This window comes from Hemicordylus capensis, chromosome 2 (genome assembly GCF_027244095.1).
Source record: "Hemicordylus capensis ecotype Gifberg chromosome 2, rHemCap1.1.pri, whole genome shotgun sequence".
NCBI classification, from domain to species: domain Eukaryota; kingdom Metazoa; phylum Chordata; class Lepidosauria; order Squamata; family Cordylidae; genus Hemicordylus; species Hemicordylus capensis.
In genome coordinates this window covers 90208505-90228282 of record NC_069658.1, presented here as the reverse complement: position 1 = coordinate 90228282, position 19778 = coordinate 90208505, and the positions used below count along the sequence as shown (strand labels likewise).

The 19778-nt window shown below is 44.0% G+C and overlaps 2 protein-coding genes across 5 annotated transcripts in view; one reads left to right on the top strand and one right to left on the bottom strand.

Moving 5' to 3' along the window:
- SECISBP2 (SECIS binding protein 2) overlaps nt 1-3570 on the top strand; it is a 38826-nt gene extending 35256 nt beyond the window's left edge. For both annotated transcript variants that reach the window (XM_053296588.1, XM_053296589.1), the window contains one exon: nt 884-3570. In XM_053296588.1, the coding sequence (XP_053152563.1) occupies nt 884-993 (110 nt within the window). In that variant the 3' untranslated portion in view covers nt 994-3570. The remainder of the gene's footprint in view (nt 1-883) is intronic.
- A 4463-nt stretch (nt 3571-8033) lies between these two features.
- The window catches only part of SEMA4D (semaphorin 4D), a 171715-nt gene continuing 159970 nt past the window's right edge, over nt 8034-19778 (bottom strand). Inside the window, exons 18-20 of one of the 3 annotated variants that reach the window (XM_053295126.1) lie at nt 10784-10987; nt 9733-9830; nt 8034-8663 (exon numbers count right to left, since the gene is read on the bottom strand). In XM_053295126.1, the coding sequence (XP_053151101.1) occupies nt 8634-8663; nt 9733-9830; nt 10784-10987 (332 nt within the window). In that variant the 3' untranslated portion in view covers nt 8034-8633. Of the gene's footprint in view, nt 8664-9732; nt 9831-10367; nt 10988-14581; nt 14610-19778 lie in introns of those variants that run through there. The other 2 variants (XM_053295127.1, XM_053295125.1) reach the window with 2 other exon arrangements.

Below are 19778 nucleotides of genomic sequence, written 5' to 3'. Positions count from 1 at the left end.
TCATCAACTTTCCACAACCCCCTCCTCCACCCCATAAGCATATCTTCTGAATTCTAACTGAGGGTGTTGTTATTTCCTTACATCCCTTTTTACCATACAAATCAGTAGAGGGGTAGTTGTTCAATTGACTTGTATGGTGAAAGAGAACGTGCATGTGTGGCAGGAGAATATCAGTTTGAGGCCACAACACGGTGTGTGTTCTGTGCTTGCTGGAGACCAGTTTTCCTTACAGCATAATGAATCTTGCATTGAGCTTTCCTAACTTCAGATCTGTTGTGCCGACAGAGCTCTGCTGCTCTGCTGTTGTAAGTGCTGGGAGATGTTAGCCATGAGACAGTGGCAGCCAGAATAGGAAAAAGCTGCTCCTTTCGTTCTCCATTTTTATAGGCTGATCCTCTGCCTTGACTGCCTTCTTTAGTACCGCATGTTGTTTGCCTATTTCTTTTATCTCAGCTGCTAAACTGTAGCTCAAGGGAAAGGTGCATCAGAGTTTAGGTGAGAGCGCCGTGTTTCTATAATGGCTCACTAGTTTGCTACCTTTCCTACTTAGCCTTTAAAAAGAATAACTAAAAATCATCCTTTGTGTACTGAAATAATTAACTGACAGTCAGCAATGGGTTAAGCAAAACTTAACAAATGAGAGCTTTTTCCTTTCTTTGCCTGTAGAATTGTGTAACTGTGGCCAGATAACCTAGTTAGCATATCTTCAGTTTCCTGTACAAGGATCTCTGTGTCACTGAATGGGGAATCTCTTATCGCTATGCTTGATAAAGCAGTCTGCAGAAAGAACTGCATCACCATCTTTTATATTATAATCTCTAGGAGAACAATGTACAGTTGTTAATTTCTCAGACTAAAATGTTACTTTCACTCTGTTTTGAAGTTAAAATCTGGAAGCGAAAGCTTGAAGAGGAGTATAACCCTTATCTGCTGGAGCTGGAAAAACAGGCATCTGCTGACATGTTGACCTTGAGTTTTGAAGAGCCTCAGTAAATCAAGACTACCATCTTTGGTCTTAAGCATATTTTTTTAAAAGGCAATATGTGTGTGTATATATAGATATGTAAATACTAATTTATCTAAAATTAGCTACCCAGGAGATAGGGTGTATAATCGAGAAGTTGTTTAAAAATCTTATTATTGTATTTTGCAATAATTACACCGAAACACACAATTCTGAACTATTCCAACAGTTCTGTGTCTGTTTGACTAAGTGCTGAAACTTCTTCAGCTGTATTCTACACAAGGATTTGCCTTGGTGAGACAAAAAGGGGTTTAGGTGAGGGGTTCCCAACCTGTGGTAGTCCAGTTGTTGCTGCACTATAGCTCCCATCATCCCCAGCCACAATAAACTTTAGCTGGGGACTCCTGTATTAAGTGAAACAGCCATCCCACACTTCAAGACAGATACGAAGCATCTTTGGGTCTACAACAAGCTTGTTTGAAGCCACCTAATGGCACAGTGGGGATATGACTTGACTAGCAAGCCAGAGGTTGCCAGTTCGAATCCCCGCTGGTATGTTTCCCAGACTATGGGTAACACCTATATCAGGCAGCAGCGATATAGGAAGATGCTGAAAGACATCATCTCATACTGCACGGGAGGAGGCAATGGTAAACCCCTCCTGTAGTCTACCAAAGACAACCACAGGGTTCTGAGTTCACCACGAGTTGACACCGACTTGATGGCACACTTCACCTTTTAATTTCAACACTGGGCAGGAAATGAGCCCAGCCTTTTTCTGTAGATCTTTTTCTGTAGCCTTAGAAAAGCCGGCTAGAGCCCCCTGGAAGTTACTATTAGTCTCGAAGTGTAAATGCAGAGCTGCTAGCTTCCACAAGAGCTCACAATTTCATATACTTGCACTCATACACACACCCCACCCCTCCAAGGTCTAGATCACACATGCAAGTGGCTATCTTTCTCCATGTAGAAAACTGTGCATGTATACATGTAGAAAACTACTAGTGTGAAAGGGGTTTGGGGCATGAAGGGAGGAGAGAGAGAGCTTGGCCACTTTTATGAATTGCAGCTTCACGTTTCCATTTGCTGCATTCTGGGAATGCAGGAAATTCCAGGTCCCAGCTCACATTGTTCCCTCTAGTGCCAAGTGTATAATTAGTTTAAAATTGTGCAAATACAGTAAGGCCTTCTAATGTGTGTCTTTAAAGTGTGTTAAATTTCTCCCTTATGCTATGGGTGGAGTACTGTGAATACTCTTTATTAGTAGGGGGATAATTACCCCTGCTAACTGGGCAAAGAGGCACCCTTTGAAATGGTGATTCTCTCTGTAAAGCAGAGAGAGAGCAAATGGTGCAATTCAATCCCAGCACGGCATCCCTCCAGTGGCTGTTGCTGGTATTTGCCTTGTGTTTCTTTTTAGACCAGTGTTCTTCATTGTAATCAGTTGAGGTGGCTCAGCAGGGAAGCAGCTTGCCTAGGAAGCAAGAGGCTGTTAGTTCGAATCCCCGCTGGTATGCTTCCCAAACTTTGCCTAGTAAATATATATTTGCAGTCTCTTATATCAGGCAGCAGTGATATAGGCAGATGCTCACTTCGGTAATAATGGCAAAGGCATCATCTCATACTGTGCGGGAGAAAGGCCCCTCATGTATTCTACCAAGAAAACCACATGGCTCTGTGGTCACTAGGACTTGGTGGTGCAATCTTTCCTTTTTCCGTTTCTTCATTGTAAGGCCCGGTGTCAGCCCCCACCAGCCCTGAGTGTGGCACCCTTACCAATTGTTTGTTGGGCCTGTGAAACTTCTGCTGAAGCAGATTACTCGGTATGGTTCTCCTGGCACCATGCAAAGAGGACTATTCTCACCATGCAGTGTTGTGCTTTTCCCCAGTGGTGGGGAGATACTCTCTTAAAGGAAACAGAACCCTCTTGAGCTTCTGTCTGCACCATCATGGAAAGTGTTCATGCAGTGCTGGAAAGTGTGTCCCACTGCTTTCCTCCCAGAGCTCTTGAGAAAGGGGCTCTGTCTCTCTCAAAAGCCCCTCTCTTAAAAGTGCAGTATTGTGTGGAGAGCAGCACACAGTGGGGAATGGCTCGCTCTCGCTCTCTCTCTCTCTCTCTGGTCAAAGCCACTCCCACTTGAAAAGTAGTCAATATCACTGTTTTAGACAATGAGTCCTTTGGAGATAGGGAACCATTGTTCTGTGTAAACCACTTTGAGAACTGTTTTTTCCCCCTTGAAAAGCAGTATATAAGTAATATATACATATATTTGACATTCTTCACAACTCTGCAGCAACAGGAAGAGGGCTGCAGGCCCCAAGGAGCTTTAGAGTTTTGTTCCTCTCCACTCCCTTTTCACTTGTATAAATATGTTCCTGAGGGATATGCAATATAAATATGTTTTGAGGAACATTATTTCTATAAATGGAAAGGGCTTTTGGAGAGTCACAAAAACCACTCCCCCCACCCTTACTGCCCAAAGAAGCCTTCACCACAGGGATGTATGTATGTATTTTTGTTCATTTGTTTAACACATTTGTATACCGCCTAAAATGCAAGTGGCTGGTGGTTTACAACAAAACAATAAAAACAAAGTTGAAGTCTCCTTGCAGATCTGCATCCCTCCTTCAGTCACTAGAGGGCTGCAGAGAACATCATCTGCTGAGTTCAAAATAAGACATTCAGGATTCAGACTTGGATGCCACCTTGTAGGGATCAAATATTACAGACACACCATTGCCCAGTTCCTGCCTACTGTTCCTGTACTCGGCTAGGACAGGGTCAGCACCTGTTGTCAGGCCTTAAGAGGGCAGCTTTTTGACAGCTTTATAACACTTTAGCATCAAATTACTAGTGAATAGTCTCCTATGCCCAGCATCTGTTAAACACTGAAATTCCCATCAGGTTACTGGCAAACTAGTTTCCTGCTACAGTCCCTGAATATACACTAACGAGAGCAGAGTTGGAGAAATCTCTTCTGTAGAAAGAAAGCAACAATATAAGAGGAAAATCGGGTAATGTGAACAGCCTAGAGATTACTTAGTGTCCTTTTATAAAAGTTTGTTCAATCTAGCAGATATAAAGTACTGAAAGGTCACTGTGTCTCTGGACTTGACCGAAAAAAATACATTTCTGACCTCATGTGAACTTTGAGGGGTGGGGGGAAAGAGTTAAGGCTGGTTTGGGTCATCATCAAAGCCTTTTGTCATTGTAGGAGGTCTGCTTTCTGCCAGGAGTGCCAACTGTTGTGTGGGAGTTTGGCACTCATCTTCCAAATGTGTTCAGCTGCTCATATCCTTGCCAGAGAGACTTGGAGGATTACTGTCACTTGCTGGCCATTTTGTACTGTTCCCTTTCAAACTTTTCTGTGTCCTCCGAAACCTAGGATGGCCTGATAACACTAAAACAAAGCTGTTTGCAATACACATCTTACCACTTTAACTACAGCAACTGGAAGCTCAGTGCCGTGTACTATTGCTAGCCTTGTGCGTCAGGAATCCAAAATACTGCTTTTGCAGATGTCCTATCTCACACTAGTTTAAAAGGATGGAAACTTGCTTGTCATTTTGTTAGCATGCCAGCCCTGTTTTGCAATACAGTAAGAGTAAAAGTATTTCCCATTGCCATGAACTTGCCAGGTGCTGCTTGCCCTTTTCCTTGCCTGGTGTTTCTTTTACAGAAGAATTAAATCTAGACTATCCACATGGCTTTCAGCCAAGGTACACACACACACACACACACACACGCCCAATAAGATTCCACTACTTTGCAGTTACACTCTGAAGAGTACTGGCATTGCCAATATACAACTTTGGCCCTCCACCTACTGGTGGAGTACAACTCCCATCATTCCTGACTGTTGGCCACTGGCTGTGGATGATAGGAGTTGTAGTCTGATAACAGCTGGAGGGCTAAAGTTGTACAGCCAGCACATCTCTGTAGGACCCAACTTTTCCTTTGTCCCTTAATTTCATATGATACCTTATTGCATTTGCTTTTGCATGTCAGCTTTTTATTATGGATTGTATCAGAAAAAAGTCATGACTAAGTCGTGTTGGTTGACATGAGGAAAAGTACTCAGAAGAGTCCCACTAAAATGCCTAACTTGTCAACCCTCAAAATGAATGGGACTCTATTCATGACTAATTTTCTTCTGATATAACTCTATTATGTTGTAGACCTGATGTAACAAGTCTCTCCCAAAACACATTATAAACACAACAGATACTAATACATTAAGCAAGATGCAATATAATTTTATTGTGATGCTGAACAATAGTGTGACACACCAGAACAGGGTCTAGTTAAGAGATCCTAACAGCTCTTTAAAAAGCTGAGGATCTGTCTCATTGACTTGGATCAGGCTCTTCCTGTTCTGCTCAACCAGAATGTGGCAATTTTATCTGTCTTCAACTAGTTGTGAAATACAAACTTGTGCAACTTACCTTGCAAGCAGAGACATTTTGAACTGAAGTTTAAAAACATCTCACCTGGATATGTGGGAGCAGGGGCACAGCTATAATTGAGTGTTTGGGTTCAAAGAACCCAGGGCCCCCAGCTCGTGAGGGCCACCCAATTCCACCCCTCCCTGTTTTCTTCATTATCTCCCTCCGAGGGGCTGCCAGGGATGGGTGAACACAGACACACACACCCTCCCCCAGCTACGCCCCTGCGTGGAAGAAGTTCTCCCAGGATGAAAGACATTGGCCTGTGCAAAAAAAGCCTAGGAGAAGTGGTGAGCAGTGGGTGTTTAGTATGAATCCATTTATGTTCTTGCTAGTACAAAAACCAGAACAGGAGGTGGGATAGCATTTTACTGGAGTGTGTTTATACCTGGCATTTGCTATCTTACCAGCTTCAGCCCTATAACACTGCATGGTGATCTCTAGAATGATCCTGCTGCGGGAGGAGTCGGTAGCACCAGTGGGGGAATCCAGCGTGCCTGCCATCTGCTCTAACACAAGCCTCTGGACTGACCCCGTTTCCAGTGAATTATGCTAGTGCAATGTCAAACCATCATAATCAAATAGGAAAGAAAATCCTCATCTCACTTTTCAGACTGAGCAGCTGCTGCATTTCTGCAGCTCTATGGCTGTGATCCAGCAAAATAATACAGACATGTACTAGCAAAAGTGCTCATGTAGACCTTTTCCTGTGAGGTTCTGTTTCGAAAGCGCTTACAAAGAGTTTTGAGGGCAGTTTGAAAGCAGCATGGGAGACCAGGGCTGCTATAGAAAGGGAGCCTTACCAATGCCATTGTGCCTACAGATCAGGCTCCTGGCCTAAGTGAGCATTACTTGCCTTCTGCTACCCCATCTTCACCTCTTAAGTACCATTGAAGCCCTTTAAAGGGGGGGGGGAGAATCACCATTTGCCACTGATGAATATTCATATCCTTTGACATGCATTATTTTTACACCTCTTCATTCTCATACAGGTTTTTAACTCATTCAGCACTAGATGACATAATGGTAACTATGCAGACTTGCTAATGAGAAGACTTCTCTGAGAAAAACTCACAGCTACTTTTTTCTATATACAGGTGAAACTCGAAAAATTAGACTATCGTGCAAAAGTTATTTAATTTCAGTAATGCAAATTAAAAGGTAAAACTGATATATGAGATAGACGCATTACATGCAAAGCGAGATAAGTCAAGCCTTAATTTGTTATAATTGTGATGATCATGGCGTACAGCTCATGAGAACCCCAAATCCACAATCCCAGAAAATTAGAATATTGTGAAAAGGTTCAACAGTCTAGGCTCCAGGTGTTCCACTCCAATCAGCTAATCAAGCCATAACACCTGCAAAGGGTTCCTGAGCCTTTAAATGGTCTCTCAGTCTGGTTCATTAGGAATCACAATCATGGGAAAGACTGCTGACTTGACAGTTGTGCAGAAAACCATCATTGACACCCTCCATAAGGAGGGAAAGCCTCAAAAGGTAATTGCAAAAGAAGTTGGATGTTCCCAAAGTGCTGTATCAAAGCACATTAATAGAAAGTTGTGTGGAAGAAAAAGGTGCACAAGCAGCAGGGATGACCGCAGCCTGGAGAGGATTGTCAGGAAAAGGCCATTCAAAAGTGTTGGGGACTTTCACAAGGAGTGGACTGAGGCTGGAGTTAGCCACCACACACAGACGGATCCTGGACATGGGCTTCAAATGTCGTATTCCTCTTGTCAAGCCGCTCCTGAACAACAAACAACGTCAGAAGCGTCTTGCCTGGGCTCAAGAAAAAAAGAACTGGTCTGTTGCTCAGTGGTCCAAAGTCCTCTTTTCTGATGAGAGCAACCTTTGCATCTCATTTGGAAACCAAGGACCCAGAGTCTGGAGGAAGAATGGAGAGGCACACAATGCAAGATGCTTGAAGTCCAGTGTGAAGTTTCCACAGTCTGTGTTGATTTGGGGAGCCATGTCATCTGCTGGTGTTGGTCCACTGTGCTTCATTAAGTCCAGGGTCAACGCAGCCGTCTATCAGGAGATTTTGGAGCACTTCATGCTTCCTTCCGCAGATGAGCTGTATGGGGATGCTGACTTCATTTTCCAGCAGGTCTTGGCACCTGCCCACACTGCCAAAAGTACCAAAATCTGGTTCAGTGACCATGGGATTACTGTGCTTGATTGGCCAGCAAACTCGCCTGACCTGAACCCCATAGAGAATCTATGGGGCATTGCCAAGAGAAGGATGAGAGACATGAGACCAAACAATGCAGAAGAGCTGAAGGCCGCTATTGAAGCATCCTGGTCTTCCATAACACCTCAGCAGTGCCACAGGCTGATAGCATCCATGCCACGCCGCATTGAGGCAGTAATTGCTGCAAAAGGGGCCCAAACCAAGTACTGAATACATATGCATGCTTATACTTTTCAGAGGTCCGATATTGTTCTATTTACAATCCTTGTTTTATTGGTTTCATGTAATATTCTAATTTTCTGGGATTGTGGATTTGGGGCTCTCATGAGCTGTACGCCATGATCATCACGATTATAACAAATTAAGGCTTTACTTATCTTGCTTTGCATGTAATGCGTCTATCTCATATATCAGTTTCACCTTTTAATTTGCATTACTGGAATTAATGAACTTTTGCACGATATTCTAATTTTTCGAGTTTCACCTGTACATGCGCACATGGAGAGAAAAAGTATATTTGCCTCTTAAGGAATGCTCTTGAAACCAGCGAAGACAGCGGAGAGAAAAAGAAGCTCCCTTCTATCTATCTACAACTTATATAAAACACTATTCAGAAAGCTTACTTCTAAGACATGCAACAGTAGTGCAGGCCCTTGCTTTATATAGGCTTTCATCCAAGCACCAGCATATCAAGTACTCATTAGTTGGTCTCTTTAACGGGCTAAAATGGTTGGCAGAAGCCATACGGTTTACTGGCAACAGATAAACTTCAGTGTAGCTGTTTGTTTCTTGTGATGATAGAAATGGAAAAGTATCCACACACTGTTGTATACCTTGCTCACATCCGTTGGCAAAACCGCAGTTAGAACAGTAAGCAGTATTCTTCAAAGCAATGACGAGAACTTGTTCTGGTGCCAGTTTCACCAGATTCCTCTGACTGTAGTGCTGTTGAATGATCTGCTACACAGTCTTTTACATCTGATGGTGAGACTTCAGAGTCTGCCCAGTCCTTTTCAGCCAACAATCTTCTTCTCATGCTGTGTCCTTCTTGTTGCAGCTTTCCTGAATAAAGATGGAGCCAGAAAAGCCCTTTAATTCTGCTCTGCCAATATTCTTCATTAGACTAATTGGCTTACCATGGACTCTCACTGGTTAATTACAAATTGCACTCAATCTATAATCGGAGTCTGCACATTTCTCCCTTTAACTTGAACCGCACTGTAGAAATCTAGTGACATCTGCTTTGCTGCCACCACTACTACTGCGCTTTCCAGTGTATTACAGCTCAGCATGATTGATGAAATCTGATTGCACGTCTATTAAATATGCTCACAAAAGATTAGGCAAAAACACATTTCCATCACTGCTGTTTGCAAATCACAGTGCGGTAATAAAACCTGCTAAGGAATATTTCAGTTCCTTAAGGAGTGTGGGCCCTTTAGTATACTTCTCTGGGAAAATTCCCCTACCTAATATTAGCATTCCATAGGTAGGGAGGTTCAGACAGGATATGCTCTGAAGCGCTACAGCCCCATAGGCTTATCCCATGGGTCCTTCCTAAACTGGCTCTGAGTGTTCCAGAACTTGTAATTTGTAGGCATAAAGGCTGGGCTAATCTTTATACCATGGGGAAACTCTTGGAGGAGACAGTTCTTAGGGCTGCCTTGGTGCATTTGATGCTTCTGGTCAAAAATGTCTTTAAAAGCCATGCAATGGGGAAAATGGAAGAAGAGAATATGCAAGGGAGCTGCTAGGTCTATATCTAGGAATAATAAGGCATGGACATTTAAGGAACAATCCATCAGGCTCCAGAACTGGAATACTCAATGTGGGATGGGCTGCAGACCCTCACTGATTGGAGCTGCGTGTGTGTGGGGATGTGGAAAGGATTAAGGTTGCTCAGGCAGGGTTCAGCAAATCAGGGGTGATTGGCAATAGCCGTCGTAGGACACATGCATGCACACCTATGGTATAACTACGTTTTAGCTTGGGTGCTAAAATGCCTATGGCCAGTTCTGCACAATTCAGCAAACTTACCTTGGAAAGTGGGTTTTTTTTTAAAAAAAAAGGCAACACTGCATGGATTTTCCTGCTAGAACATGGCTACCTGCAAATGACCTGTGCTACCTACCCATGTTTTCTTCCAGCTCTCCATCATTTTGTCATGCTCGCTGATGACACTTCTCCAACTAGCAAACTCCCTTGACCAGGAATCTCGACTACTACTACCTGGAAATAGTAAACAGGTGCGGTGGGGAGTGATTAATGCAGCCATGATTAATACAATGAGAATTCGGATAGTTTTGAAGTTCATATCACAATCTGCTATTTTCTTTCCAATTCCAAACTTAAGCTAGTAAGATTATGAAAATAGTCATTTAGCACATGAATGTTCCAGGAATTTTAACCCATAAGGTGCCATCAAGCTACCCCATCCTGTTGCTTTGCCAATCTAATTGAGACTGCTGAGTAAAAATGCATGGTGTACTAAGTGGGAGAGACCTGATACAGGAGAGAATTGAAGTTTACAGCGGGAGCCTAAAACCCCTGCACTTGTGTGGTTCAGCACCTGACATACTGCACAGCATCCTGCAGGCATCAGCAGCACTGCAGGAGATGCTGCATGCTCCTAACAGCAACATTCACACAGTTGTGCAAAAGTGCTATTGCATGAAGGCAGCTGCATGATGGCATGGCCATTTTTTCCAGTGGCTACACCGTTACTCAGTTGCAATTGTGCAGTTCCAGCATTCATGCAATGAATAACTGCATTAATGCTCCTGTTCCGAGCGCACAGCAGCTTCTACAGTGCTGACAACACCCATCAGACTCAGCCAGTGTACACAGATGCCAGTCTTTCCTTTGCTACATGGTCTCTGGCTACAACCACAACTGGAATCTGCATGATTGTCGATATGCTCATGCCAAAATGGATCAGAATTTTTTTCTCCTGATAATCTGCATTCTCCTGATGATCTCTTCTTCTTCTTTTTTTCTTTTCAAATTGTGATAAGGTATTCAGTACAGCCAGCCTAGCAAAGGTTTAATCTGTATAGTACTAACAATCTTGTACACATCACTTTTGGATCCGTCACAGCTTTGTAGGCAGCCCCAGTTCTGAAGTTCTCTAGCCTGTCTCGAAACTCCACAAAATGCATCACTTGACAACATTGCACCTTTACCTTCCACAGTGACAACCACCTTCGATGTTTTGTTTCCAGCCTTGGAGGTCACGAGGCAGCAGTATTCAGAGTCTTGTTCTATAGCATCTTTCACCCAGCTTAGAAGATGCATTCGCCCATCAGCCAATACATGAGACTGCTCATTCACACATGCTTCCATCTTCTGCCTGTTCTTTTCCCAAACAAACTGTGCATCTCTGGGGCCTGCAGAAAATAATTTGCCAATTAATATGCTGGCTCAACCCCACCACCCCCTAAAAAGTCAGTTTAGAGTGTGAAAAAGCTAAAAGACCTGTTCAGGAACTCCAATCCTTAAATGGATAATTGAGCCATTTTACACACCAGATGTTTTGTGAAAGGCTCTTTTTTGGTCCTGTGAACCACTTTCTTTTGTTCACTAGATGCCAAGATCCAACAGCAAAATCAAAGGATAGGATGGAACTCTTCTTTCTTTAAAGTCCTCTTACATCCATTCCTTTTTCATTTGAAGTCCCCAATTAAGTTTGTCCAGGAGTTCTCCACCTCTTTTAACGAGTGTACTCCTATTGTCACAAACCTTCAGTTCGGATACCCCATAGTGTGTGCGTGCATGCATGCGTGTGCATACGTACATCAATGTTAAGTGCTGCAGGTGTGAGGTGGGCTCATCTCCCCCCCCCCCCTTATTGCAAGCAGGGCAGTTTTGAGCCCTTAACTGAGGTCATGGCAAAGGCATATCAGCAGGATGTTGCCTGCTCGGAATCTTGTGCAGGACCAGCTCAGCTGTACTAGCAAATCAAGTTGTTGGTTGAGAATACTTTAGGGATGCCAGTGAAGCAGCACATGACCCAAGAAATGCAACAGAATCACTTACCATGCTGGAGAAAAATCTGCAACCCATGAATAATATAGGACTGCATGTGATCTGAGAATGGTGCCCCATCAGCCCCTGCAGCATTGCAAAGGATTGCAGGAGTGCCTGTCTCAGACCACGTGACAATTGGTGGTCCAATGTCTTGGCCAGCCATATGCACAGAGCAGTGTGCTGTAGTGGCTAGAGTGTAATACTGCATCAGCCATGATGAAACTCAGTGGATCAGTTTCCCTCTCTTAGCCTCAACGACCTCATATGGCTGTTGTGAAGATGCTGGCATGGAACTGTATGTGCCATTCTAAGCGCCTTGGAAAAGGCAGGATATAAATGTAACAAATATTTCATTGGAGTGTTCCCATTTAACAGAAATTCAAATTGAGGAGCAACTGCAGCATAGCAGTTACTACAGCAAATTTGGAAGTCCTCCGTTCAAAGTCTCACTTCAGTATGAGCTCACTAGGTGGCTAGTACTAGCCCTAAGCCAGATTCCTCTGATTATTTATTTATTTTTACATGTATATCCCGCTCTTCCTCCAAGGAGCCCAGAGCAGTGTACATGGTTATGTTTATCCTCACAACAACCCTGTGAGGTAGGTTAGGCTGAGAAATACGTGACTGGCCCAGAGTCATCCAGAGAGTTTCATGGTTGAATGGGAATTTGAACTCAGGTCTCCCCACTGAGTCCTGGTCCAACACTCTAAGCACTACACCACACTGGTGTATGTACTGTGTGTGTGTGCGTGCGTGTGTGTGTGTGTGTGTAGGACTACAACTCCCATGATCCATTGTGGGTGGGATGATGGGAGCTATAGTCCAGAGTAATCGGGGACCCAATGTTAGGAACCCCTGCCTTAAGCCCCCACCACCACCACACACACACACACACACACACACACACACACACACACACACACACACACTCCATTTATAATATGAGGATAAACAGTGCAGAATTGTGGCAGGAATCACTAGAAAGCTCTTTGAAGACTTGGGGAAATTACTCAGTACAATGATTACTAGCTTAGGATAATTCCCTGGTCACACAAATGGACACAATTGGAAGCAAATCTGCCTGCGGGGCTGTATAAAGCTCCCCAGCCTTGATCTGGAAGTTGCTTGTGTGATGTGGGGACAGGGCAAAGAAAAAAAATGGTTAGCAAAGGGTCTGGCTGGAGCTGGGCCACTGCTTTGCAGTTCCAAAGACACCAGGGACTGTTTCAATACTTTTTCAAAACATCAGTGCTCTTGGAAGCCCTTCAAAAATATAATTCACACAACTTCTTTTCCAAACAAGCAACCCAAAAGAAACAATCTGTTCTGATATGGTCTACAGATAAGTACAGCAACCGACACCCTTTTGGTAGCTTCCCAGGCCATATGGGATGTGACCGAATACATTCTAGTTGGACTGCTTTGCTCTTTTCCCATGAATGTCTCAGAGGCAGAGTCCTGGAAACAGAATCCCCCACCCGCTTTGAGCACCAGTTGTGGGTTTCTACACAGAATGAGAATCTCTGCTCCAAGATAAAGTCCTTTGTTGAACTTCATGATGAGTAGGAACATTTTTACAGGTATGGATGGATGTATATAGATGTTTCAAATCCATACTATTCCTATTACAATTGGCTATTAACTTGTACCTACACTTTGGTTTCAGTTTCTGTTCCAACTCTGCAGCGAATGGGATAGACTAGAGTCACATTTTAAGGCTAGAAAACATCGTGATCTTCCCAGCACCCTCAGTCAGTGATCTTTTTTAATGCCTGATGCAGAGCTCCAGTGCACATCTTTTGCTTGTTTGTAAGATTTATATGCTGCCATACCTCCATAGCACTCAGAATGGCTTACAAAAATACAGTTAAAACCAGCCAATACACAAATTTAACAGTAGAAAGGGGGTTATAGATAAGAAGATTAACACTTCAGCATAAAAGAATTCTAAAAGGTCTGGGCAAATAAAAATGTCTCCACTTGACACCAAAAATACTATCAGGCCGGCACCAAGGGAGTTATTTGGGTAGGGAGTTCCACAGATGGGGTGCCACAACAGAAAAGGCCCTGTTTACAGTTACTACTCATCTTACTTCAGAAGGTAGGGGGAGCCAGAGCAGGGTCTCACATGATGAATTTAAAATCTGAGCAGGGCCCACCCCCCTCTCTCCCCACAATGGCTTCTCCATTTATACTATCTGAAGAAGCAGTTCACAGTGAGCTCTTTCCTTTCTGCATGCAGACCTGCTCTATCCACTGAAACGACTGGGGCAGCCTATATGAATAAATATAGGCTGAATCAATTGAATAAATATATGCACAGGGTTCATAAGCACATCTGAATGCAAGCAAATAATATACTTTTTTAAAAGACCTGAATTATTTTAATCTACATCGTAACTGCTATAAAGATTTGGTGTTGCTACTTTTAAATCGGAATGCTCTGTGGAGCTGTGATTCTCTGTAGAGCAGGTCAAAGCAGAAAGTTCAAATCTGCAATCATTTAATAAATGGAATCCCTAAGCTGGCTACTACTCCCAGCACATTCATTAGCAAGCACTGTTTGGGTACGAATCTCTCTCTCTCTCTGTTGCTTCTGGACTTTTAACTTGCAGCTGGATCTGTAGAAATCTGCTGAGAAAGCTTCACACAGCAGGGAGATCATCACTGTCACCTGCTAATGTATGCAGATCATCATGCTGCTGTTAAAAGGTATGCAAAAGGTTCCACCGCAGTACACCAAGTACCTGAGTACAACAACATTGGTTTTCTGGATTATTGTTTTAGTAGCAATGAACTATGAGGTGCTATTCCTAGGAATCTTTTCCTTTATGACTTCCGTAATTTGTAATGCAATTACATCAACAGCCCTATTGAATTAATCTGTTGAAGCTTACAGTTTAATCAGTGCAAAATCAAAACATTGATTTTCAATGTTAAAGCTGAATACTTACTTTCTTTTAGATCCACTCCATACGCATGCTTGTAGGAACAAAAAGGTCAAGAGTTAAAAGAATCCAACATCAGCCTATCACCTGTAGGGGTGTGCACGGAACCGCACCTCCACGGTCCAGCGCCAGAGGTGGTGGAACCGCCCCAATAATTTTTTTTTGAAAAAGAGTGCCGGTGGGGGGGGGAGCGGTGGGAGGGGTAAGTGCACCCCCCTTAAAGAACCCCCCTGGCTCCGAACCTTTGAACAGCGCCACATTCAAACTGGTTCGGAGGCCTCTACAATGGCCTCCGGACCGGTTTCTGCACATCCCTAATCACCAGGCCAGTGGAAATGAGAAGGTATTCTGGAAAAAACCTTCCAGTGTTTCTTTTGAAGACAGGTGGTGTATCTGTGTATCAAAACATGCATGAAAAGAGGGGAACACTTATCCAGATCTCAGGGAAGATGTGTGTATTCTTTGAACTGGCTTTCAAAGTTGTGCTGGACACGCACCTTCTTTGGGAAATAAGACACATCTGTAGCTCCATCTCCATTAAATTGGTACATGAATGCAGACGCCTTTGCTTCCATCTACAATTCTGTTGGGTTTGCATGTACACAAATAATTCAGCTGAGTAGATCTGCTTGGTAGCTGGTGAACCACTTTTCACCAGAGACACTTTTCACCAGAGACAATTTCCAGTGGTGTCCATGTGGTGACCATTGTTGCTAGAACAGAGGCTACAAACAGTACCCCACTATTTGATTTGGAACTGCAGGCTTGCAGTCTCCATCTTGGCTATAAACTCACAGGACTGTGAACTCTGCACATGCCTATATTTGGCAAAGCTCTCAAGTAGGTTGCTTTGCATGAGCAAACGTGGGGTAACTGTTACCCAAGATTAGGATAACAAGTGACTGCAATGTATGACTCTATGGCTCCTCTCTATTTAGAGAAGGAAGTTAGTTGAGTAGTCATGTGTTAAGGAGAAAGGCTGTTTCTCAAGAGAATAGTAAAACTCCCTCTTTGGGCATGAAGGATTAGATTCACTAATCATCTTCACAGGAATTCAGATAAAGCAGAGTACTCCCACCCCACTATTGCAGTGCTAATGGTCTGGCATGGACCATCAGGAACTGTTAGTTTCAAAAGGATATTTATCTCCCCACCTGGAAGATCTTCCTGGTGTGCCCGATAAGCCTTGAGCTTGCCCATTAACTCCAGCACATACAGGTTGTTAAAAAAAAAATCACTTTATTGTTCATTGAGACCACTCCTACGACCTACCAGTAATCGAATCAAGCAGTATGAATTATTTTGTCGATCACGGATGTCAGCCCCAACAACAAGGAGGTGTGATCCACATATGGGCAGAAGACATGATTTTGCCTATTTCTAGCCAACCATCAGTGTGTGTGCACATGCGTGCGCCTTAGCTATTGCCATACCAGCAGCTACAGCTTTTGATCCAGCCTAGATGTATTTATTTAACATATTTATATACTGCCCCAAACACAAGTCTCTGGGTGGTTTACCATAAAAACAACAAATAAAAAGGTTAAAATATTACAACAATTTAAAATTTAAAACGTTAAAACTATTAAAAACCCAACAATTAAAATAATATCTAATTAAAAGCCTGGGTGAACAAATGTGTCTTGACTGCCTTTTTAAACGTTGTAAGAAATCCCAGCATCTGGTTTGTACCTGCCCCCAGACCCAAATCGCACACTGTACTTGGCTGCCCTAGAGAATTGGACCCGAGAGACCCGACCACCTCTGGACTTTTCTTGGAACCAAACCCTATCCGGGTTCCCCAGCTTGTGAGTGGCACGCTTGCCTCTCCTTTTTCCTGCCGTGTCCCTGCACGGAGATCCCCCAACACACACTACCCTGCAAGTGTTACCGACACACCACCAGATATACTAAAATACTAGTAAAAAAACCAACTGATTTCCCACAACTTTGAAGAGCAGTTGTGTGGTAGAAAAATCCATATGGGGCTCTGCCTCATCTGGAAGCCCGGTAACATTGCCTGTAGGAAACGGCAAAGAAGATGGAATATATCACCATCTAGAAGTACCCTATACACTAGCCAGTGGTTCCCAAGCAAGGTTCCTCCAGATGTTGCTGAGTTATAGCTCCCAGCATCCCCAGCTACAACCCCAGCTACTCCCAGCTGGGAGTTGTAGTTCAGCAACACTGGGAAGAACCCAGATGTTTTTAGATTGTTTAAAATGTGTTGTAAACCGCCTTTGGATTGTTTTAATTAAAGGCAGTATAAAAATTTAACAGTAAAACAAACAAATAAATATTGGATTAGGTATTACGTACTGCCTATTTCCCTAACTCTCCTTGCCCCCTTCTCTTCTCTCTTTAAGTCCAAAAGCTGCTCTTCAGGCCCTTTCTTTAGCTGGCCCTGAGCAGATTTTGTAATATTTTGAACCTTAAGCTAAAGTGCCTCTTCGTGAGATTCCAAATCAGCATCATTAGTTAATATTTTATTGCCCTCTCGCATGCTTAATTAATTTCTCTCTTCCTGTACCCCTAAATCCCTAAATAGATCTGATTGTACCTCAGTCCTGACTCTTCATTTTACAGACCAAAACTTTGCACAAATTGATGCTACAACACACTGTTCATGACAGTCTCGCTAATTCCCCCACACAAGCCCAAAAGTAGTCTTGGGTCACACTGCCTCCGCTCCAGAACAGATACCATTTTTGTATAATGACCTACCATCTGGTTTTCTAATTGCGCCATAGTCTGTGATATTATGGACTGCAAATATGCACTCCCCCAGATGGATATATGACATTTCTCCACATTTCATAAGAAACAAAGTTGGTGGGGAGGGTTATGCAGGCTTTACTCCCTTCCTGCCATTTCAGAAAATGGCTGAGCACAAGCAGCATCTGTGCTTTTGAGGCATGGTGGTGGAGGTGCCCCGTCCCCAAGGAATTTACAATCTAAATTATGGAGTTAGGACCCTAACTTGGGACAACACATGCTACAGTGCATATGTTGCTGTGCACTGCCCAGAGCCTTTTGGATGGGGCAGTATACAAATGTAATACATACATACAGTCAACACAGGGATGCATCAAAAAAATGGCTACCTGTAGCAGGTAAGCCATGCTCACTGTTTACACTTACTCAACATACGACTCATCTCCACCATGCAGCAAGTTTCCAAGTCAACACTCCACACTCTCAGCAGTTGCTCTGTACTGATACGTTTCATCTCACAATGTGATGGAGGGAAGGACTTTCAGATATTCTAAGCCAGGTCAAGATTCTTGGCCAGTTTGCTTTCAAGTGATACCCTCTGTTGCACCTGGTTGGGATGTTTTTGTTTCCTCTTTTTCTATTTGTAAAGGGCATCACCAAAACCACAAATAACCCTTGTAATGGGAAGCACTGTAGTGGGGTTGAAATGTTCTCTTGCAGAAGCTGTAGCAGGATGGAAGAAAAGAGCATAGCCCATTCTACAAGAAGTGGTTGCCACTTGAACACCACTTGTAGACATGTGACAGTCGCTCAGCATGGTGAGCAGTGATCCCCGTAACAGGGATTCCCAGTTGTTGACTACAACTCCCAGGATTCCCAGCTGCAATGGCCTTTGGGGATTGTGGGAGTTGTAGTCAACAACATCTGGGAATCCCTTCTTGTGCTGCAGCTCTTCAGTTAGATTGACACTAGCCAGGTTGTCCTCCTCCATATATCCACAAAACATTTCTGTGATAGTTTCGAGAATCCAATAAAACTACCTGGTTAACCATTGGACAATCAACATGGGAAGCCATTAAGCATAGGTAGCTCACTTTATGGAGTGACCATCATAGTCACTCCATAAAGTGACACTCCATAAAGTGACTGTTAGCCACCTCCAGGTGGCACCTGCCGTGTGAAGCTCTTCTTAAAACAGATTTGTGATTTACATATCCAGGTTCCCTACCACATGGTGAATATTTTCCCACACTCACTTCTAGGGCAAACACAGGTGCAATTCTCCAAGGCACTCAGGGCACAAGTCCAGCCCCCCCCCACAGCCCCCACAGCCTCTGGGGGACCCCAAATCGCGCTGCACTCTGTCCTGGGACTCCTGCTGCTGCCGCATTGCTGCTGCTCTCTGAAGGCAGTGTGTCTGGCCTGTGCAAACTCCAGTGCATGCCCAGCTCCAGGCACGCACCCAGCCCCAGCACGCCCACTCTCCTCCCATTGTGGTGGAGCCGGGTGAGCAGCCAGCGGAAGTGACAGCCACCACTGTGACTCTGCTCCCACTCCTAGAGAGGCAGCATAGCCTGCAGCACTGTGCACACCTCCGAGACTCTGGCCTTCCACCAGGCCAGCCCTTCCTGCACTGCTGCTTCTAGCTGCCAGTGACATTAGCAACAGCCAGTGGCAGCATGGATGAGGGGCAAGTCGTGACCTGAGCAAAGCAAGCAGGCAGTGACTATGCTCTCTGACTTGGTGTTCCTGCCTGCTTGAATGGGAAGCTTTCCTCTGTGCAGGCTGGAGGCTGGGAGGAGAGCCTCAAACACAGAGAGACAGAACTGTGAGCACTGCCCTGTGTGCATGTCGTCTGCTTTGCCCTACTGCTGCTGCCTTCTCCTTGGTGTCCTGTGTGCCTCCAGAGTTGTCCTTTCCTCTTTGCCCATATCTGCTTCTGCTGCTGCTCTCCTTTCCACTCCAGCCCCTGGTTTGCTGTGTTTTACCCATGATCTCTCTTGCTTCCACAGTGCCCCACAAGAGGTGTGAATGTATGGCATGGGAGCTGTGTGCTCTCTTCGGCTTTTTACCCATGATCTGTCCTGGTTTCTGAATGGTCAAGACGTTCTGGACCTAGAACCATGGGGACTAGAAACATGCAGAGAGAACTCCCTTTTAAGCATGAGACAAAAGTACCATGAAGTTTTGATAACAGCATAAAGAGGGGCTACAGACAGAAGGGGATAAAAAGTTCTTGCTTGTCCCCAGCTAGCATGGCTACATACATCATCGATTTTTATTGTTATGTGCTAATTTAATAATCTGTTAAATAGGTGCTCTAAAGCCAATGTAGCTGGTGGGAAAAGCAGGAAACCTGTGCTGCAGGATTTCAGCTGGCAGACAGAGCCATGTGTTGCTTTTGAGAGTTCTCAGTATAGTTGCTAGAAGTTGTTGTTGATTAATGTTCCATGTTGCATTTTAATTCGTTGGCATGATGCAAGCAAGA